At 47.9% G+C, this 23,058-nt stretch overlaps 1 protein-coding gene and 1 long non-coding RNA gene across 3 annotated transcripts in view; one reads left to right on the top strand and one right to left on the bottom strand.

Moving 5' to 3' along the window:
* Window positions 1–1,806: 1,806 nt before the first annotated feature.
* On the bottom strand, window positions 1,807–20,387 carry LOC142311577 (uncharacterized). The gene is made up of 5 exons (XR_012754282.1): window positions 19,664–20,387; window positions 8,243–8,381; window positions 3,197–3,355; window positions 2,951–3,080; window positions 1,807–2,533 (listed from the first exon to the last, which is right to left on the bottom strand). It is a non-coding gene; the product is annotated as an uncharacterized LOC142311577 (long non-coding RNA).
* Window positions 20,388–20,628: 241 nt separating this feature from the next.
* The window catches only part of FBXL20 (F-box and leucine rich repeat protein 20), a 63,348-nt gene continuing 60,918 nt past the window's right edge, over window positions 20,629–23,058 (top strand). For both annotated transcript variants that reach the window (XM_075350123.1, XM_075350121.1), the window contains exon 1: window positions 20,629–20,752. In XM_075350123.1, coding sequence (XP_075206238.1) covers window positions 20,711–20,752 — 42 coding nt within the window. In that variant the 5' untranslated portion in view covers window positions 20,629–20,710. The remainder of the gene's footprint in view (window positions 20,753–23,058) is intronic.

Below are 23,058 nucleotides of genomic sequence, written 5' to 3'. Positions count from 1 at the left end.
TATGTCAAACAATGCCGTATGTGCGTCACTAACGACGTGACCCCGATGACATATCGTTAGATATATCGTAGCGTGTAACGGCCCTTAACATTTGGTGTTATGGCTCACACACTCTCTCATACTGGTCACTGGACGTTCAATATGGCTCCTCATGGCAAAGAATTCTAGGAAGATCTGAAAAAAAAGAATAGTTTCTGTAGGCTATAAAAAGTTTGCCAACACCCTGAAACTGAGCTGCAGCACAGTGGGCAAGACCATGTAGTGATTTAAAAAGACAGGTGCCACTCAGAACAGGTTTCACCATGGCTGTTCTCAGCATCATACATGCCTAGAGGTTGTTTTTTTCAAAATAGACATATGAGTGCTGCAGAGGTTACAGGGGTGGGGGTCTGCCTGTCAGTACTCAGACCATACACCGCACACTGTATCAAATTGGTCTGCATGGCTGTCATTCACAAGGAAGCCTCTTCTAAAGATGATGCACAAGAAAGCCCGCAAACAGTTTACTGAAAACAAGCAGACTAAGGACATTGATTACTGGAACCATGTCTTGTGGTCTGATGAAACCAAGATAAGCTTATTTGACTCTAATGGTGTCAAGTGTGAGTGGCAGCAACCAGGCGAGGAGTACAAAGACAAGTGTGTCCTGCCTACAGTCAATAATGGTGGTGGGAGTATCATGGTTTTGGGCTGCATGAGTGCTGCTGAATGTGAAGAACTACAGTTCATTGTGGGAACCATAAATGCCATGTACTGTCACATACTGAAACAGGGAATGATCCCCTCCCTTTGGATTCTGGGCTACAGGACAGTATTCCAACATAGTTTTGACATTAATGGCTTTGTATTGAGATATTTAGAGGGCACCAAATTTACATTGTTATACAAGCTGTACACTGACTACTGTACATTGTATCAGAGTGTCATATCTTGGGTGTTGTCCCATGAAAAGGTATAATAAAATATGTGCAAAAATGAGAGGGGTGTACTCACTTTTGTTATATATTGCATGTATTACCCAAGTTATTGAATAGCATATGTGTCAAGAGATCCAATGCGGAATCATTTATGGTTTGTTATAGGCCCTAGATGATGGGTGACCACTACTTGTGGGTTGTGGGTGTCCACACTGAGGTGGATATGTGATGCATGTAGAAGGTAAGTCCCATCATGAATACTATACCAATGAGACAGAAGCCCCTATGTGGATACCAACTAACCCTGTGGTAGATATTACACCATTTACAAAAGGGAGGAATTCAATTAGAAGGGTTAATATTTTTTTCCATTCTACATTTTGTTTAGTATTAGCTAGTCTTTTACGGTAGTCTAATATTGAAGGTTTCATATTTGGTGCAATATATTCTTATCTCATATGCAATGTTCTGAGAAAACTGTGTTATGGGCAGTATACTGCGAAAGGCATGATAAATAAAAGTTATCATAACATTTCTGAGAAGGGGCAGCTAGTGGAACTTCCAATGGGAACGTTGCATGCAGTATTACATTTATCTGTAAATGGTATAAGAAAACTACTCACAGGGGAATAATCAGAATAGTTTATGCTCACAACTGGTGTGTGTTCTCTTCTACAAGAGCTCGTGACTAAGATGGACTAGTCTCACAATTTGTCTTCCTTGGTGATCCGGTAATCTGACTTTAAGTCAGAAAAAAAAAGCTACAACAACATTTATAAAAATACTCAGATACATGTGATATATGCTGACTTCTTTATTTACTTCATTCAATTTGTGTAATATAGAAGTTTTCATTACAAGTCAGGACAATTATCTTTTATGTGGCCTTGATGATAATGATGATGACAGGGGGCCTTGACTCATGAAGAGTCGTCCTTCAGCATTCAGGAAAGGAAAAACCCCCAGTGGAGAAAACCTTTAGAGAACCATGGCTAAAAGAGCGCCCTGTCCTTGGGCTTTACATGTAAAATGTTGACAGCAGAGACCGAGCCCAGAATCTGCCTCTTCATGTAGCAGGTAAGTCACTTGTTTGTGAATACGTCTGACTGCGGAAAGTCCAGTATCATATCCCTGTGTGAGAACAGAGACCGAGCCCGGAATCTGCCTCTTCATACAGCAGGTAAGTCATTTGTCTGTGAATATGTCTGACTGTGGAAAGTCCGGTAAATGTAATATCCATGGGCGAGAGCAGAGACTGAGCCCAGAATCTGCCTCTTCATGTAGCAGGTAAGTCACTTGTTTGTGAATACGTCTGACTGCGGTAAGTCCTGTAAAAGTAATATCCATGTGTGAGAGCAGAGACCAAGCCCGGAATCTGCCTCTTTTTGCAGAAGGTAAGTCACTTGTTCGTGAATACGTCTGACTGCGGAAAGTTCGGTAAATGTGATATCCATGGGTGACACCAGAGACCGAGCCTGGAATCTGCCTCTAGATGCAGCAGGAAAGTCACTTGTATTGTGACTACATCTGACTGCGGAAAGTCCAGTATGTGTCATGTCTATGGGTGGGAGCAGAGACCGAGCCCGGAATCTGCTTAAGACCTCGCTTTGCCTCACCTGCAATACATATATCAGAAAATAAGGACAATAGTAAGGAATAATATAAATACATGGATATATATGATAATCAGCAGGACTGCCAAAATGATTATGTCATGCATTAGATCAGTGCCTGTCATACTTTTAGGTTTCCCTTAGAGGTGTAGCTGGGAGGGGGCAGTTTCCCTAGAAGTGATCGTGGGCCACACACTCCGTTCTATGACTGCAGCAATATTTAATTTAAAAAGATCGTTGGTCATTTTTAGTTATTCTAACATTATATTATTATATATATATATATATTGGGTTTATGAGACAAATAAACACCACTGAGAAATATTTTTGACTTATGTATGGGCTTTAACTCTAGATGGTAAAGCCCAGGAACCACCCATGGTCTGTCTGGTGACAGAATACAAAGTCATAAGAACTTACCAAGGCAGGAGGTCTCCGTCCTTTGTTTTTAAGTAGGCATAAAGGTCTATCATAAAGCGCATGTTTGCGCACTAGCAAGTGTTGATGTTTCTTGGTGGAGGTGAAATATCTTCCGTGTCCTCTTGTCCTTCTGTAAAACAATGTTTATAAATATTAATAGTCTTTAACTCTGCTTCATTTCCGGTGTGGGGTTAGACACCCAGAAAATATTAGAAATTGCCCAAAGTGAAGATAAAATAAACTTACGATCATAGAAGATGACCACATCCTCATCTGGCATGTTGATTATTACATCAGGGGTGCCAGGCACAGAAGTCTTGGTCTCCTCAAGGATATCTCCATTTTCAGTCTTGGGTCCAAGAGGAGCATCATCAACAATAATCTGCATTTTGTCCTTATGTTCTCCTGCAACACAAAATATTGAAATACATTTTAATAAAATAAAAAGCTTCTATGTGTTTCTTGTAGATAATTTCCTTTATGTCTAAGGTTCATTCACTGATGTGATGTAGATTCCAGAGACTATTTTTTTCTTAAAATGTTGTTTCTCCATTAAATAAATTTTGAAATATTGAAAGATACAAACCAGAATGTTCTCATTGTACGAACTGACTTCATGTTGCCAGTCGGGGGTTGGAGACCCAGAAAATATTAGAAATTGCTTAAAATGAAGATAAAATTAACTTACCGTCAGAGGAGGTGACCACATTACAGCCGTCAAATTACAGGTGGCGAGGCCCATTCACCATCTAAATTTTCCTGGTGATGCTTGGGCATTTCTTGGGTATGTCTAAAGAGTAGAGATGAGCGATGTTCGAGGTTCGCCAATTTCATGCTCGAGTGATTTTGGGGGGTGTTCGAGTCGTTCGACGAACTCAAGCCTTTTGCTAAAAGTTCGACAGTTCGAGTAACGTTCGAGAACGGTTCGAGCACCAAAAGCGTGGTTTTTCACAGTAAGTATGTGCGCACCTTTCGTATCTGCATGCGTCCTGTGTCCCCAGCATAATCCCACTCTCTTTCCTACTCACCGATCACGGGCATCTCGCTGCACGGCTGTCACAAATCTCTAGTGGCATTTCCTCTTTTGAAAATGGCGGCCGCTTCATTATTCAATTAGTTATTCCATGCTTTCCCCGCCCACCGGCGCCCATGATTGGTTGCAGTCAGACACGCCCCCACGATGAGTGACAGTTGTCTCACTGCAACCAATTACAGCCACCGGTGGGCGGCTCTATATCATGCAGTAAAATAAATAAATTAAAAAAAAATGCGGTTCCCCCATATTTAACACCAGCCAGGATAAAGCCACACGGCTGAAGGCTGGTATTGTCAGGATGGAGAGCGCCACATTATGGGGAGCCCACCACCCTAACAATATCATCCAGCAGCCACCCGGAATTGCCGCATCGATTAGATGCAGCGGTCCCGGGACTCTACCCAGCTCATCCCGAATTGCCCTGGTGCGGTGGCAATCGGGGTAATAAAAAGTTAATCATGACAGGCGTCTCCCCGAGACACCTTCCATGATTAAACTGTAAGTGAATGTAAAGAAACACAGCGAAAAATCCTTTATTTGGAATGAAAGACAAAAAAACACCTCATTTACCTTTTTATTAAAATCCCCAAACAACAATCCAGGTCCGAAGTAATCCACACGACACTGTTAGCTCTGCTACTTGAAGATGACAGTGAGCGATCAGTGTCCTCTTCACGTAGCAGCTGAAGTAAGCCGCGCTGTCACCATACTTCACTCTGCAATGTAGATGTCAAGATTACCAAATCTGCCTATGTTTCTCAATAGAGCCAGTGGCTAAATGGATAGAGCTCCCGTCTAAGAAGCATTAGGTCATGAGTCAAAATCCCGGCCGTCCTGGTAAAAAATGTAATTTATTTTTAATTTTAAATTATTATTATTGTTTATAATTAGAATTTCATTTAATTATGCATTGATGGGAGGAGCCGGACATCAGCTGTGAGCCGCGGGACACACCTCTAAAATCGGAGCAGTTCACGGAATGAGGCTGCATTGCTCGCTCTCTCTTTCTCTCTCTCTCTTCCGCTCTCTTTCTCTCTCCTCTCTCGCTCTTTTTCTCTCTGTCTCGCTTTTTCTCTTTTTCCCTCTCTCTCCCCCTCTTCTCTCTCTTCTCTCTCTCTCCTCTCTCTTTTTCTCTCTCCCTCTCTCTTTCTCTCTCTCTTTTTCTCTCTCTTCTCTCTCTCTTTCTCTCTCTCTTTTTCTCTCTCTCTTTTTCTCTCTCTTTTTCTCTCTCTTTTTCTCTCTTTTTCTCAGTCTCTCTTTTTCCCTCTCTCTTCTCGCTTTTCTCTCTCTCTTTCTCTCTCTCTCTTGTCTCTCTCTTTCTCTCTCTCCCTCTCTCCTCTCTTTTCTCTCTTTTTCTCAGTCTCTCTTTTCCCCTCTCTCTCTCTCTTTTTCTCTCTTTAACCCTCTCTCTCTTTTTCTCTCTTTTTCTCTCTCTCTCTTTCTGTCTCTCTTTTTCCCTCTCTCTCTTCTCTCTCTTTTCTCTCCTCTCTCTCTTCTCTCTCTCCCTCTCTCTCTTCTGTTTTCTCTCTCTCCTCTCTCTCTCTTCTTTCTCTCAGACCTGGCGATGATCAGCTGATTCGGTCACCTGACGGAATCAGCTGACACTATAAGTTGAGCGGTGAGGCCGGCTTTTTACCGCCCGGCCGGCTAAACTATCAGCTGATGCTGTTGGACAGGAGTCTGCACAGAAGTGTGTAGTTTTTTGGGGGGTTTTTTTGCACTGATGCGTCAGCTGATTGTATAAAAGCCGTTTATACAATCAGCTGCTGTGTCATGTGATTCAGGCCCTTGAACCTGACACATCATCTGATCGTTTTGCCTTCCAGCAAACCGATCAGATGATATTGGATCCGGATTGGATGGCGCAGGACCCTTGACCCAGGATTACTGCGGAGTGGGGTTCTTTATTTCAATAAAGATGGAGTCACTAATTGTGTTGTTTTTTATTTCTAATAAAAATATTTTTCTGTGTACTGTGTTTTTTTTTATCTGTACTAGAAATTCATGGTGGCCATGTCTAATATTGGCGTGACACCATGAATTTCGGGCTTAGGGCCAGTTGATAATATATACCTAGCCCTAACCCCATTATTACCCAGCGAGCGACCCGCTGGAAGAGTTGCATACAGCGCCAGAAGATGTCGATTCTATGAAAGCGCCATTTTCTAGGGCAGCTGCAGACTGCAATTCGCAGCAGGGGTGCCCAGAAAGCTTGGGCACCCTGAGCTGCGGATTCCAATCCCCAGCTGCCTAGTTGTACCTGGCTGGACACAAAAATTGGGCGAAGCCCACGTCATTTTTTTTTTTTATTTCATGAAATTCATGAAATAATTAAAAAAAAAAAGGCTTCCCTATATTATTGGTTCCCATCCGGGTACAAATAGGCAGCTGGGGGTTGGGGGCAGCCCGTAGCTGCCTGCTGTACATGGCTAGCATACAAAAACATGGCGAAGCCCACGTAATTTTTTTGGGGGGCAAAAAACTCCTCCATACAGTCTTGGATGGAGTATGCTGAGCCTTGTAGTTCTGCAGTTGCTGTCTGTCTGTATGGAAGAGAGCAGACAGCAGCTGCAGAACTACAAGGCTCAGCATACTCCATTCACTAGTGTATGCAGGAGAGCAGACAGCAGCTGCAGAACGACAAGACTCAGCATGCTCCATTCACTAGTGTATGCAGGAGAGCAGACAGCAGCTGCAGAACTACAAGGCTCAGCATACTCCATCCAGGACTGTATGCAGGATTTTTTTGAGCCCCCAAAAAATGACATGGGCTTCGCCATATTTTTGCATGCTAGCCAGGTACAACTGGCAGGTACGGCTGCCACCAACCCCTAGCTGCCTATTTGTACCCAGCTGGGAACTAAAAATATAGGGAAGCCCTTTTTTTAATTATTTCATGTATTTCATGAAATAATTAAAAAAAAATCGACATAGGCTTCGCCCCATTTTTGTGTCCAGCCAGGTACAACTAGGCAGCTGGGGATTGGAATCCGCAGCACAGGTTGGCCCACGCTTTCTGGGCGCCTCTGCTGCAAATTGCAGTCCGCAGCCACCCCAGAAAATGGCGCTTTCATAGAAGCGCCATCATCTGGCGCTGTATCCAACTCTTCCAGCTGCCCGGGTGGCTTGCTGGGTAATAATGAGTTAATAACAGCTTTGTTTTACTAGCTAGTATTAAGCCAGAGATTCTTAATCTCAGGCAAGTTTGACCCGGCCATTAAGATTCTACCATAAAGGGTTAAAAAAAGACACCACACAGAGAAATAATACTTTAATAGAAATAAATACACAGACACATTAGAGACTCCATGTTTATTACTCCCTGTCAGCCCTCCACAAGCCTGGTCTTCTGTCTTCTTTCTCCTTCAACCCATGCAGCTCTGCTACATCAGACAGCACTGCATGGGAGGAAGACGCTGCTGCTTCCCGTGCAGTCTATTCACTCAGTGAGTGAGCAGCAGCTGCGTGCTGTAAGCGGTGACGTCACCGCTGACAGACGGGTTACCATAGCAACGGTGCTCCAATCACGTGATTCCCGATGCCGCTATTCACCGGCTGTGGCATGTAGTCCCTGCATGTGGGCTGACTCTGTAAAGAGCGCCGACATGCATGGATGGGGAAGGCGATCATGTGCCAGAGCATCTCACCGGTAAAAGGACTTGCTCAAACGAGCACCACTTACCGGAGAGATGCACTGACAGGACCTAGCAATCACATCTAACCATGTGACCAGTCTGTAGCCAAAGAGATAATAGACACGTGACTGGTCACATGCTATTTTGACGTTACGATAGGTCCTATCATCAGTGCTAGTTAGCGGGAGAACGCAGCGATTATCGGAAGGAAAAGCGGCGGGAGACGGAGTGCAGGACGCGTCGCGGGGACCTGTAAGTGTTATGGCAATGTTTATTAACTGTATGTGTACATGTATAATGTGTTTTTATGTGTTTGTGTTTGCCTCCCATTGTTTTCAATGGGGTTCGAGTGGTTCGCTGAACGGTTCGTCGAACGGGACCTCTGTTCGACGAACCGAACCGAACTCGAGCCTTCAGAGGTTCGCTCATCTCTACTAAAGAGGAACAAGTAGAAAAGTTTGAGAAACCCTGCTCTAGATAATAAATAATGTTAACATGTTTAGCTCTAAAGTGCCCAATTTCTAATTATTTGCCTCAATATCTGTGTATGTTAAAACTACATATATCATTATAAATATATCTATATACAAACATGCAGACATATAATTGGTAATAACTTACTGTAGTTGGAGGTCACAGTCCTTTTTGTCGTCAGACATAGAGCCTTCTGAACTATTCATGTCCGTTCCTTGTCCACACAGTGTATTGTAACTTGGAAGAGGCGGAGGAGGTGGAATATTTACCATGTCCTCTTGATGTTCTGTAAAACACATTGGACCCCATACATTATTTGTGTCTTATTATTTATTTTTTTCTTTTCTTTATTTTTTGTTTTGTGTATTTGTCAAAGGTTTTTTGTGCCACATTCTTGAAAATGTTGCAAGTGGTTCATAAATTTTGTGGAAAAGAAAACATAAGTCCTTTTTTGGCCTTTGGTTTGCCATTCTTTACAAAATTATGCAAATATTGTACCACCATTTCAGGCAAACATAAATGTCTCTGGGGGGACTGGACTAATTTTTGGGGATTTTTTTCTCTAAAAGTTTTTTATATAAAAGTTGTAGTAAACATGGTGCAGGAATATTTCTTTTCAAAAACTTTTCTTCTCAACATTACTCATTACCCCAACAATTTTCACATATTATTTTTTCGGAAGAATGTTCCTTGCAGACATTTTATCCACAAGCAGTACAGAAACGCTCAGATTTCCTCTCCTTCTCTGCTGGACAAATATAACAGCGCTTTCTTTTTTTTTTCTCTTGGCTTTGGATGTTCCTGAAAATGTATACCACATAGGATCATAGCTTCCGTAATTTGCCTTGACAAGCATTTTGTGTTGCTTCGCTCCATCATGGTAGCCATCAAAAGTTCAAAGACAAAGTAAGACAAGATAAAGACAAAGTCTTCCCCAGCAACAGTACAGACAAAAAGACTGAGGATCACATGTAAACCAAGTACAGGCCTAAAAGGCCTCAGGTATGTGAATATGGGGTAGTCCCAAAAAAGAGTTGTTTTACCGAAATGCCTATAACATAAAAATAGGAATACCTAGAGTTTCAAACTTCTAACTAAAGTAATCTTGCAGAAAATAGAAAACAAGTAACCTAGCAGGCCTTGCGACTCCCCAGGTATGTGTTCAAACGTGGGTTCCCTCCTATTCTGGATAACCAGCAAATGTAAAGCAGACAGCAGCAGACTGATATTATCAGGCTGGGAAGGTCCATGAAGGAAGACATTATTAAATATAGGGGGCCAAGATGGGGGCATAATTACTATATAGGGCCAGAACGAGGAACATACATTATTGGTTTATGGTGGCAAATGGTGGACATAATTACTGTATGGGAAAATTAGGGGACATTATTATTGCTCTAATGTAATTTACATTTGAGGATACTGTCTCCCATGGGGTGAACAAAAGTCTAACATAGTGAAGAAATTGGGGAAAAAGTGTAGAATGTGATCTGGAAATGATCAGCTATAGGTGACCGTGTGTTATTTTCTGCAGAGTTGTGTCATGGCAGGAAGAAGTGATGGCGGTCTGTGCCGGATGAAGAAAAAAACGAAGATGAATACCTTCAGCTAGAGACGTCACTGGTAAGTCAGTGTATTGCATGCACACACACACTATACACTATATACAGAGCTCCTGTGTATAATGGTACTGATGGTAATAATTAGTGTTATTAGTGATCATTATTGTAGTATTATTCAGTCACTATGTGGTCTGGTCATGGAGTGTTGGTATTTGATCCTTGTATGTTGTTGTTTTCAGTCACTATGTCATGGTAATATGTGGTCTAGTCACGGTATGATGGTATTTCTCTCTTGTATGTGGTATTATTTGGTCACTATGTGGTCTGGTCACGGTGTGGCGGTATTTCTCCCTTGTATGTGGTTGTATTCGGTTACTATGTGGTTGTAATATTATAATATGTTGTCTGGTCACAGTGTGACGATATTTCTCCCTGTATGTGGTATTATTCGGCCATTATATGATCTGGTCAATGTGTTGTGCTATTTCTCCCTTGTATGTGGTAATATTCGGTTATTACGTGGTCTAATTAGGGTGTGGCAGTATTACTCTCTTGAATGTGGTTGTATTTGGTCACTGTGTGGTGGAAATATGTTATTGGTCACGGTGTGGCGGTATTTCTCCCTGTATGTGGTATTATTGGTTTTGCTATAGTGAATTGTATTATGTTTGGAGTTCACATTTTCTCTCTATCAATAAGGGAAGTTCCAAAAGAGATTAAATACTTGAACATTTAACCCCTCCCTGTTCTGTGACCATTACACTGTAGCATTACACCTATTCTAAGGCCACATGCACACACTGTGTATTTGGCTGGTATTTTACCTCAGTATTTGTAGCCAAAACCAGGAATGGTAAAATCAGAGGTAAAGTATAATAGAAACACTGGTTTTGGCTATAAATTCCGATGTAAGATACTGACCAAGTACTGAAAGTGTGAATGTGGCCTAAGGATAAGTGATAACTTATTTATCAGTGGGGTCTGATTGCTGGGACCTGCACGGATCGGCAAAATGTGCAACATTTATCCCCCATTACACTGGAGCTCATGTCCGACTCGACCGCTGATACATTCATTTCCACAGTGGCTGCCGTGTGCTGTCCTTGGCTTTTTCTGACTGCCCAAACAGGATGAATGGAGCTGTGATCACACATCCAACCTCTCGCTGCATTTTATAATGGGATTAAAAGTTACCCAGTCTTCCGATCGGTGCGGTTTCCACTGGTCTGGTACCACAAGCAATAAGTTATCACCTAACTGACCTGTGAATCGGTGATAACTTGTTTTCACCAAAGATCCCCCTTTACTGCAAACTACTGTAATTGTACATCAGTTATGCTGCACAACAGATGTTCAGGAGCGGCCTGTGCTGTAGGGCTCATGCGCACGTAACTGCTGATTATTCTGCAGTGATTTGACAGCACATGTGCGCTTCAAATCGCTGCAGAATGAATGCAGTATTTTTGTTAAAAAAGCCGATTTAATGCGCTCTGGCTGCTGCCCCCACCATAGACAGAGAGGGAGCTGCATCCAGAACGCACAAATAATTGACATGCTGCTTTTATGAATGCACGGATTTGGGTCAAAATTTTAGCACCCAAATCGCTGCGTTCATAAAAGCAACGTGTGCACGTGTCATGCACAATCTTCATTGATTGTGCAGGGGACGCAGGACGCATGTGTACCGCCCCGCGGCCTCGGCTGCGACCGAGTAGTGCAGTATTGCGGTGCAGCGCGGTGCGGTGCCTGAAGGCACTGGTGTACTCACGATTAAACCACACAGAGTCACTGGTAAACCAAACGGGGTGACGAACGGGGCCCGGAGCCGGCTGCAGTTTCTCCAGATAGGTTGGTAATGTCCGGCTTTCTCCTGCACCTGTATGTGATCTTGGCTACTGTGCCTGGGCACTGGTAGCCCGCTCCCCGGCGTGTATGTGTCGTAGGAGCCCATTTGCCCGCAGACGCTGGACCTTGGATCTCTGGCCTCTGGCGGTGGCTACTATCCAGACGGGTTGGGCTGCTGCCTTCAATCGGGACTTAGGTGGGAATGAACCCGTGAGATCCAGACCGCAATCAGTTGATTTGACTATGTTGGTGGCTTATAGCCTAGTTCGGGGTCTGAGTACCCTGCCTGGTGCTCCGGTATCCCGTTATCTCCTCGGTTCGGTTCCGGCCGGCCACTATGGGACCGGTCCCTTACGGTTCCACTAGTCGTATTCCCGGTCTCCTGCAGGCGGCCACTACTGTCTGCTGCCTGACTGATCTGAGGTCCTAGGCTCCAACCCAGGCCCCACACAGAACTGAGCTCCTCTCTCCTCAAACTCTAAACTTGAACTCCCTACTGTTTTCCTGCCTCAGGCCAGCAGACTCCTCGGAGGGCGTGTCTTTCCACCTGACTCCGCCCACCTGGTGTGCCTGTCTGACTCTGAGGGAGGCAATCAGGTCTTTTGGTTGACTGTTGGTACCTTACTGGGGTGGGGGTGTATGTGGTGAGTGTAATGACCTGTGACCCCTGGGGTTTCCAGGGCGTCACATTCCCCCTTGGTTTAATGCAGACCATCCGCGGGCTGCCCGTCCATTACCGGTTTTTATTTTCTGTAAAGATATAAACAGATTAAAACATTCAAAAGCATTTCTTTAATTTCTTCCCTTACGGGAGGCACATTACTTGAACTGTTGCAAACGGAACATTTTTATTAAACATACGGGGAACGGGTCCATGTCCTTCCGCTTTCCCACCCAAGCAACCTAGACCTTGATGCTACTCCTAAGAAATGGGCAGCACCCCTTTTCCCCAGTCCGGAAACAGGAACCTGGCCAGGCTATCCAAGCGGGAACGGGTACGGTGCTTCACAGTCATTCAGAGGCCCCACGTCCAAGGAGACCCCTGACCCGGAGGATGGTCACCGGTTCTGATGGTAACCGGACCCCAGCCTGCTCTGCTGCGGGTCCCTCCTCCAACCAGCCTCTCCGGAGACTGGCAGCCGCGGGAAGGGCAGTTGGGCAACATTTACAAGCCCAGTAGTTATTGGGTGGCTTGCTAGTTCTCAGCCTTGTCTTAAGGGAAAAAGAGGACAACATCAGTCCCAACAGGGACAGGCACTTCAGTAGCCAGGTCCGCTACCATAAAACAAAACTGTAGGGTCCCAACAGGGACTTGCTGTAGGGTCCCAACGGGGACTGTCAGTTGGGTCCCAGGGGCTATCCACAACACTTGACTCCAGTACAGCTTCCTCCTGCAGCTTTCCCACAGTCCACCACCGGACAGCACAAGCCCCCAATGCCACACTCACTCACGGGCGACACTGTCCCACAGGACTCCATTTTCAGCTGCCGGCGGTGCGGGGTACGACTGCTCCTCTGACCGGACTCTTTAATCTTGAGGGCCAACTGGAACATCAACAGGGTCCCAACGGGGACCGACAGCAAGGTAGCCGGGAACCGCTATCGATTCAACTTTCTTCAGAATAAACGCGGGCATTCACATCCGCTCTTCTGCCCAGGAGCCAGGATCACTTGGGTGCCCTCAGCGCCGACTACGACCGGCCTCTCATACTGCCGTGGGCCCCACCGATCAGTGGCCTGCTCCGGATCAGCCTGTGTGGGGGACGGGCCCAGCTGGAGTCCCTCCGTGCCGGCTACGACCAGCACTTTCAGTAATGAGGGACCCCGCTGTGACGAGGCCTGCTCTGCCACTTGGCAGTTGCGTTCCCGCCGTGCTTCAGCCGAGGCCGGGTGTCTGGACTTCTGGGCGAGGGTCGCCTCTGTTGCGGCCATGCTCGGGGCCGGATGGGATGTCGTCGGCGGTGCTGGAGCGATGGTGATGGTAAGGCCTGAGGGCCCAGTAACTGGGTCCTCCCCCGTAGGTGGTACGGGCTCCGCTGCCACGGACTGGGGCAGCGGGTCGGTCGGGGCGTTGGCTTCGGGCACGGGCAACGAGGGAGACGGTGTGGCGGACGGGAGCAGGCCGGGTCCCTCAGCCGCAGCGGCCGATCCCTGGGGGACATAGGGGCGTGGGTCACTGCTTACCCGCTCCTCCAAGATTATCTCCACTTCGCGCGCCCGGACAGCTGCAGCCAGGCCCTTCATCCCCGACGTCCACTTTGCCAGCATGAAGTGGACTTGGGCCTGGATCTTCTGAGATATCCTGCCGCGTTGGTGTCCAGGAACGTGTTTCGGCAGAGTCCTGGCGCCCCTGCACTTCACGGCGTAAGTTACATGTCGCCATTCTTCACCCGCTCCCCCCTTGGTCTTTCTACAGCACTTCTCTCTTTGGGGGCGGGGCTTCACTTTCACGCCTTCAGTGCTCGGGGAAGACGACTCGAGCTGGAAACTTTCGCACCCAAGATGGCGGATCTTCAGATTTTTCGGCAGGACGCCGCTGACGGGAACCACAAGGCACACGTCTACCGGTAAGTAGACTGGTTCTATCCTGTTTGTGATGCCAGAAGAGTCGACGTGTACCGCCCCGCGGCCTCGGATGCGATCGCCGAGCCGCTCGGGTCCGGGCTCGTGTGTGTCGGAGGTTCGACCGCCTCTGGACCCGGGGGTCACGTCGCTCTGGAAGGGTGTAGTGGCGGTGCACGCAGGGGTTGTGGGGTGGTTGTGTTGTAAAGTTCGTGACGCCACCCACGGGTTGTGGTGATGGTGGACACCACCGCTGCGTTAAAGGTGCGGGGAATCCGGGAGCGGTGTAGGGGCGCAGCTAGGTGTTGACCCCTCCGTGGGTAGGGGATGTTGGTCCCTGGGCCCGGTAGTGAGGGCCGGGGTGCAGGGGCAGTAGTGCGGTGCAGCGCGGTGCGGTGCCTGATGGCACTGGTGTACTCACGATTAAACCACACAGAGTCACTGGTAAACCAAATGGGGTGACGAACGGGGCCCGCAGCCTGCTGCAGTTTCTCCAGATAGGTTGGTAATGTCCGCCTTTCTCCTGCACCTGTATGTGATCTTGGCTACTGTGACGGGGCACTGGTAGCCCGCTCCCCGGCGTGTATGTGTCATAGGAGCCCATTTGCCCGCAGACGCTGGCCCTTGGATCTCTGGCCTCTGGCGGTGGCTACTATCCGGACGGGTTGGGCTGTTGCCTTCAATCGGGACTTAGGTGGGAATGAACCCCTGAGATCCAGACCGCAATCAGTTGATTTGACTATGGTGGTGGCTTATAGCCTAGTTCGGGGTCTGAGTACCCTGCCTGGTGCTCCGGTATCCCGTTATCTCCTCGGTTTGGTTCCGGCGGGCCACTACGGGACCGGTCCCTTACGGTTCCGCTAGTCGTATTCCTGGTCTCCTGCAGGCGGCCACTACCGTCTGCCTGCCTGACTGATCTGGGGTCTTAGGCTCCAACCCAGGCTCCACACAGAACTGAGCTCCTCTCTCCTCAAACTCTAAACTTGAACTCCCTACTGTTTTCCTGCCTCAGGCCAGCAGACTCCTCGGAGGGCGTGTCTTTCCGCCTGACTCCGCCCACCTGGTGTGCCTGTCTGACTCTGAGGGAGGCAATCAGGTCTTTTGGTTGACTGTTGGTACCTTACTGGGGTGGGGGTGTATGTAGTGAGTGTAATGACCTGTGACCCCTGGGGTGTCCAGGGCGTCACACATGCATTTACGCTGCAGTGCAATACGCAGCGTAAATGCATGCTATTACGCAACATGCGCATGAGCCCTTACAGTCGATACTCCACTATAATGGGGATAACGCTAATGGGTATTTATATTTAGCTGTTGGGTGGGGCCCTAGAGTCAATTCTCCTGGTGGGCCCCAGACACCCCAGTCCGACTATGCCTGGCCCCATTTGGGATTGGTCCCTTGCAGGCCCCGTATAGTGTTCACCACACCCTTCTGGACACAGTCTCACAGATCTAAGGCTGGAAACACACTTATGCGTGTAAAATCGGTCCGAGTTGCATGATAAAAAGTCGGACGATTTCAGTTCACTTTATGATCAGTGTGCAATGCAACTGCACTGCGATCCTGGGATTTTTCTCATGATTGCAGTGCATGTGCAATGTGTGTTTGATGCGTATGGGATCCGTTTTTCCTATATCATCTGCCATTCAGCTCTGCTACATGGCCGCTGACAGCAGACACAGACGGAGCCGCACGATCAGAATGAAGTCGGATGAACTTCACCCGACTTCATTGTCATTCTGCGGCTCTGTCTGTGTCGCATGCATGGCCCCTGATTTTCGGTCACCGGTGAAGGTCTCACCGGTGACCGCAAATCCCCTGAGTGACCGCAGTGAGCTGCGCGATCAGCGGTGCCGTCACTGAGGTTACCCGCGGCCACAGCAGAAGTCCTGCTGAGATCTGTGGCCGCGGGTAATCTGAGTGACGTCATCGCTGATAGCGCAAATCACTTCAGTCGCTGTGGGGAGCTCACAGAGAGCGGTCATGGTCTGTGACCGCTCTCTGTCAGCTTCCCATGTAGCATAGCTGACAGCGTCGAGGGACCTCTGTGGATTACATCGGACATGGAAGGGTATTTGTGGACTTCAATAAAGTGGTGAAAGAGGGTTGGGTTTTTTTGTTATCTATTTCAAATAAAAGATTTTTTGGTGTATGTCTTCATTTTTTTACTCTTACAGGTTAATCATGGAAGGTATGTTGGGGAGACGCCTGCCATGATTAATCTAGGACTTAGTGGCAGCTATGGGCTGCTGCCATTAACTCCTTATTACCTCGATTGCCACGGCACCAGGGCAATTTCGGATCGCCGGGTTCAGTTCCGGGACTGTCGCATCTAATGGATGCGGCTATTCCGGGCGGCTGCTGGCTGATATTGTTAGGGTGGTTGGCTCCCCATAACGTGGGGCTCCCCATCCTGACAATACTAGCCTTCAGCCATGTGGCTTTACCCTGGCTGGTATTAAAATTGTTGGGAACCGCACGCCGTTATTTTTTAATTATTTATTTATTTTACTGCATGATATAGACCCGCCCACCAGCAGCTGTGATTGGTTGCAGTGAGACAGCTGTCACTCATCGTGGGGGCGTGCCTGGCTGTAACCAATCAGGCGCCGGTGGGCGGGTAAAGCAGGGAATACGAAATTGAATAATGAGCGGCCGGCTTTTTCAAAAGAGAAGCCGCCGGAGCAGTGTGAACGCTGTGCAGCGCCGCGCTGGTGATCGGTGAGTATGAGAGAGGGGGGGGAAAGGACTAGACCGCAGCAAACCAAATATTAATTCCCTATTTTTTAAAAATTGTCTTTATTCAGTCATCTATTTTAAAAACGGTTGATACAGTGCACAAAAAATAGCCACTAAAAGGTGGATGAATTGGTGAGTTTTGGGACAAGTGCGCCACTCGAGGATATACTTTGGATGGTTTTTTGGTTTAGGTAGGGGTAGGCTACTGCTTTCTCTATTCAATTTCCCCCTACCTACCAGCGGAGTGTAAACACCCTAATCCTTGGTGCCCCCGCTCCTCGGCGGCTGTCCCTCACTGACCCTTAAATCCACAACAAACTACCACCATCACCACAACCGTGTTAGTGCAGTGTGCAAGTCACTAAGATGTCCAAAAAACAGCCTGAGATCAATAATCATCAAAACTTAATAGTTTCTTACATATACAGGGATGTTTCACCAGGATTTTAAATGATCATTATAACACAATAACAATTCTGAGAAAATATTCTTTATATTGGGTTTGGAAAATGTTCTACTCAATTCTGAGTAGAACAAAGGAATAGACCGACATGGACAGAGAGAGAGACAGACCGACAGAGAGAGAGACCGACAGAGAGTGAATAGAGAGCGAGAGGGAGAGACCGGCTGACAGAGGTAGAGATTGACCGACATTGTGAGACCTCACTCATTTCCAGTGTTTTGTGAAACATGCGATAAATGTATTTAGAAAAACGAATGCCACTAGGATGGTGTGAGTGCCGGTCCGTGTGACATCCGTTTATTTACCTGCTCCCATAGAGTTGCATTGGAGAGACTCGCGCGAGAAACTCACCAAAACGCAGCATGCTGCGATTTTTTTCTCAGTCCGATTTTGACTGAGAAAAAAATAGCAGATGGGAGCTGCCTCATTGATTAACATGTGTTCGAGTGCAATGCGAGAATTTCTCGCATTGCACTACTGCGAGAAAATCGCAAGTGAGAAGCCGGCCTAACACGCACACTACAGTCATGGCCAAAAGTTTTGAGAATGCTACAAATATTAATTTTTACAAAGTCTACTGCTTAAGTTTTTCTAATGGCAATTTGCATATACTCCATAATGTCATAAAGAGTGATCAGCTTAACAGCAATTACTTGCAAAGTCAATATTGGCTAAGAAAATGAACTTTAACCCCCAAAGCACATTTCAACATCATTGCATTCCTGCCTTAAAAGGAGCAGCTAACATTGTTTTAGTGATTGTTCCATTAACACAGGTGTGGGTGTTGATGAGGACAGGGCTGGCGATCAATCAGTCATGATTAAGTAAGAATGACACCACTGGACACTTTAAAAGGAGGCTGGTGCTTGGTATCATTGTTTCTCTTCAGTTAACCATGGTTATCGCTAAAGTAACACGTGCAGCCATCATTGCTCTGCACAAAAATGGCCTAACAGGGAAGAGTATCGCAGCTACATATAGATTGCACCTCAGTCAACAATCTATCGCATCATCAAGAACTTCAAGGAGAGAGCTTCCATTGTTGCCAAAAAGGCTCCAGGGTGCCCAAGAAAGACCAGCAAACGCCAGGACCGTATCTTAAAACTATTTCAGCTGCGGGATCGGACTACCAGCAGTGCCGAGCTAGCTCAGCAATGGCAGCGCGCTGGTGTGAGTGCTTCTGCACGCACTGTGAGGCGGAGACTGCTTGAGCAAGGCCTGGTTTCAAGGAGGGCAGCAAAGAAGCCACTTCTCTCCAGAAAAAACATCAGGGACCGACTGATATTCTGCAAAAGGTACAGGGAGTGGACTGCTGAGGACTGGGGTAAAGTCATTTTCTCAGATGAATCCCCTTTTCGATTGTTTTGGACATCTGGAAAACAGCTTATTAGGAGAAGAAGAGGTGAGCGCTACCACCAGTCTTGTCTCATGCCAACTGTTAAGCATCCTGAAACGATTCATGTGTGGGGTTGCTTCTCAGCCAAGGGAATCGGCTCATTCACAGTCTTCCCTAAAAACACAGCCATAAATAAAGAATGGTACCAGAATGTCCTCCAAGAGCAACTTCTCCCAACTGTCCAAGAGCAGTTTGGTGCCCAACAATGCCTTTTCCAGCATGATGGAGCACCTTGCCATAAAGCAAAGGTGATCACTAAATGGCTCATGGAACAAAACAGAGATTTTGGGTCCATGGCCTGGAAACTCCCCAGATCTTAATCCCATTGAGAACTTGTGGGCAATCATCAAGAGACGGGTGGACAAACAAAAACCAACAAATTCTGGCAAAATGCAAGCATTGCTTATGCAAGAATGGACAGCTATCAGTCAGGATTTGATCCAGAAGTTGATTGAGAGCATGCCAGGGAGAATTGCAGAGGTCCTGAAGAAGAAGGGTCAACACTGCAAATATTGACTTGCTGCATTAACTCATTCTAACTGTCAATATAACCTTTTGGTACTCATAATATGATTGCAATTATATTTCTGTATGTGATGTAAACATCAGACAAACACAATTAAAAACCAGAGGGCAACAGATCATGTGAAAATATCATTTTGCTGTCATTCTCAAAACTTTTGGCCATGACTGTAGTCCCAATCACCAAAACCCCTGCCATTCCTACAGTTAATGCATGTCACTTCTTTTTTTTTCATCTCATGACACCTTAATGTACTCCATTGCTGTACTGGGTTGGACAGTCTTAACTCATGTCAATGCCTCAGATATATTTAAGTGGGTGTACCGGATTAGTAATATAGGACGGTTTTCTTTTGGAAACAGCGCCACACTTGCTTGCGGGTTGTATCTGGTATTACAGCTCAGCATCCTTGAAGTATGTGTTCTACCATCATCCTTGCAAGTTTCTTGGAAATGATTTTTCTAGAATCTTCGTTACCTGATTGCACACAATGAATAGGAATCCTTTTCTTTGCTCCTAGGCTACCTTTACTGAAGACGATGGACATGGAGAAAGCAGATAATCAGTTGTAATCTTTGAATTCATTACTATTTTCATTTTGTAGGAAAACAAGCCAGGACCATGATCTGCTGCCGGAGACATTCTTGCTCCTTTCCTGAAACTGATTTAATCCTCCAGGTGACTGATCTATTCTCTCTCTGAAATCCCCAGCTAAATCTTCTTACTCACAGGTTTAAGATAGAAAAACACAGCGGACAAATCGGATTAACCCATTAAACTCTTGGCCATGAATCTGCAATCCTGCTGCTATTATAAATAAAAAGGCACTGAGCCTAAACTGTGCAGAAATTACAGGGACAGATCTCCTGTATTGTGACTGGAAATATAGTCACTATGGGGACACATATTTATGACTGATCCCAGTACAGCCAGCCTCGCCCAATTCTGCAATGGCTGCTTACAGGGAACAATAGACTGCACACACTTTAGGGTACTGTCCCTTTAAATCTCTAGTCTTCCCAGTGTAAGGATTCCCGCGATAATGACGTCACGTTTAAATGCCCGTGATCTCATTCTTATTGGCTAAATGTGTATTAGGAGGAGAAGGAGTACTCGGGGCCCGATATGCCGGCGGAGTGTAGGGCTGTGAGCCGGGAGTGGGCGGCAGGTTCCGGCCTCTGCTCCAGTCCCCGGTGCCGGCTTTCCCATTAGTCCCTGGGGCTACGATCAGCTGTCAGCTTGTAGCCCCGCCCTCTTCTACCTCAGTCAGCCAATCACAGGCGCCGATGCTGGCAGGTGCGGGTGTTATTGTTTTGGGCTAAAGTTAAAGGCCTTAGAGACGGGAGAGAATCCCGGGCAGCCCCGGTGACAGCACACGACACAGCCCGGGGCGCGGAGCTCCAGCCACAGCCGCACTGCTGCGTCCATCCGGTCACTGCTACGGGGACAGGCGACACCCGTCACTACTCGGCGGATCCCGGACACAAAGGGGCTCAGCACCCCGAGAGCGCCCACAGCGCCCCCATGCGGAGAGAGATGAACGGGGTGACCAAGAGCCGGTTTGAGGTGCGACTCCTGTACTGGGTGATCCGGGTGTTGTGTGGGTGGGGGATGATGGGTAATTAGTGGGGTCAGGGGTGTATGGATGATTGGTTATTATTGGGGTCAGGGGTGTATGGATGATTGGTGATTATTGGGGTCAGGGGTGTATGGATGATTGGTGATTAGTGGGGTCAGGGGTGTAGGGATGATTGGTGATTAGTGGGGTCAGGGGTGTAGGGATGATTGGTGATGAGTGGGGTCAGGGGTGTAGGGATGATTGGTGATTAGTGGGGTCAGGGGTGTAGGGATGATTGGTGATTAGTGGGGTCAGGGGTGTAGGGATGATTGGTGATTAGTGGGGTCAGGGGTGTAGGGATGATTGGTGATTAGTGGGGTCAGGGGTGTAGGGATGATTGGTGATTAGTGGGGTCAGGGGTGTAGGGATGATTGGTGATTAGTGGGGTCAGGGGTGTAGGGATGATTGGTGATTAGTGGGGTCAGGGGTGTAGGGATGATTGGTGATTAGTGGGGTCAGGGGTGTAGGGATGATTGGTGATTAGTGGGGTCAGGGGTGTAGGGATGATTGGTGATGAGTGGGGTCAGGGGTGTAGGGATGATTGGTGATGAGTGGGGTCAGGGGTGTAGGGATGATTGGTGATGAGTGGGGTCAGGGGTGTAGGGATGATTGGTGATGAGTGGGGTCAGGGGTGTAGGGATGATTGGTGATTAGTGGGGTCAGGGGTGTAGGGATGATTGGTGATTAGTGGGGTCAGGGGTGTAGGGATGATTGGTGATTAGTGGGGTCAGGGGGTGTAGGGATGATTGGTGATTAGTGGGGTCAGGGGTGTAGGGATGATTGGTGATTAGTGGGGTCAGGGGTGTAGGGATGATTGGTGATTAGTGGGGTCAGGGGTGTAGGGATGATTGGTGATTAGTGGGGTCAGGGGTGTAGGGATGATTGGTGATTAGTGGGGTCAGGGGTGTAGGGATGATTGGTGATTAGTGGGGTCAGGGGTGTAGGGATGATTGGTGATTAGTGGGGTCAGGGGTGTAGGGATGATTGGTGATTAGTGGGGTCAGGGGTGTAGGGATGATTGGTGATTAGTGGGGTCAGGGGTGTAGGGATGATTGGTGATTAGTGGGGTCAGGGGTGTAGGGATGATTGGTGATTAGTGGGGTCAGGGGTGTAGGGATGATTGGTGATTAGTGGGGTCAGGGGTGTAGGGATGATTGGTGATTAGTGGGGTCAGGGGTGTAGGGATGATTGGTGATTAGTGGGGGTCAGGGGTGTAGGGATGATTGGTGATTAGTGGGGTCAGGGGTGTAGGGATGATTGGTGATTAGTGGGGTCAGGGGTGTAGGGATGATTGGTGATTAGTGGGGTCAGGGGTGTAGGGATGATTGGTGATTAGTGGGGTCAGGGGTGTAGGGATGATTGGTGATTAGTGGGGTCAGGGTGGTGTAGGGATGGTGATTGGTGATTAGTGGGGTCAGGGGTGTAGGGATGATTGGTGATTAGTGGGGTCAGGGGTGTAGGGATGATTGGTGATTAGTGGGGTCAGGGGTGTAGGGATGATTGGGGGGGGTCAGGGGTGTAGGGATGATTGGGGGGGTCAGGGATGATTGGGGGGGTCAGGGGTGATTGGTGGGGTCAGGGGTGTAGGGATGATGGGTGACTGGGGGGGGGCCGTGGAGTGTAGGGATGATGGGTGACTGGGGGGGGGCCGTGGAGTGTAGGGATGATGGGTGACTGGGGGGGGGGCGTGGAGTGTAGGGATGATGGGTGACTGGGGGGGGGGTGTGGAGTGTAGGGATGATGGGTGACTGGAGGGGGGGGGGCCGTGGAGTGTAGGGATGATGGGTGACTGGGGGGGGGGGCCGTGGAGTGTAGGGATGATGGGTGACTGGGGGGGGGCCGTGGAGTGTAGGGATGATGGGTGACTGGGGGGGGCCGTGGGGTGTAGGGATGATGGGTGACTGGGGGGGGCCGTGGGGTGTAGGGATGATGGGTGACTGGGGGGGGCCGTGGGGTGTAGGGATGATGGGTGACTGGGCGGGGGCCGTGGGGTGTAGGGATGATGGGTGACTGGGCGGGGGCCGTGGGGTGTAGGGATGATGGGTGACTGGGCGGGGGCCGTGGGGTGTAGGGATGATGGGTGACTGGGCGGGGGCCGTGGGGTGTAGGGATGATGGGTGACGACTGGAGGGGGGGGAGGGATGATGGGTGACGACTGGGAGGGGCCGTGGGGTGTAGGGATGATGGGTGACTACTGGGGGGGGCCGTGGGGTGTAGGGATGATGGGTGACGGGGGGGGGGGCGTGGGGTGTAG

This window comes from Anomaloglossus baeobatrachus, chromosome 5, assembly GCF_048569485.1.
Source record: "Anomaloglossus baeobatrachus isolate aAnoBae1 chromosome 5, aAnoBae1.hap1, whole genome shotgun sequence".
NCBI lineage: Eukaryota > Metazoa > Chordata > Amphibia > Anura > Aromobatidae > Anomaloglossus > Anomaloglossus baeobatrachus.
Note: the sequence above shows the minus strand (reverse complement) of the source record. Positions and strands in the feature narration are given on the sequence as shown.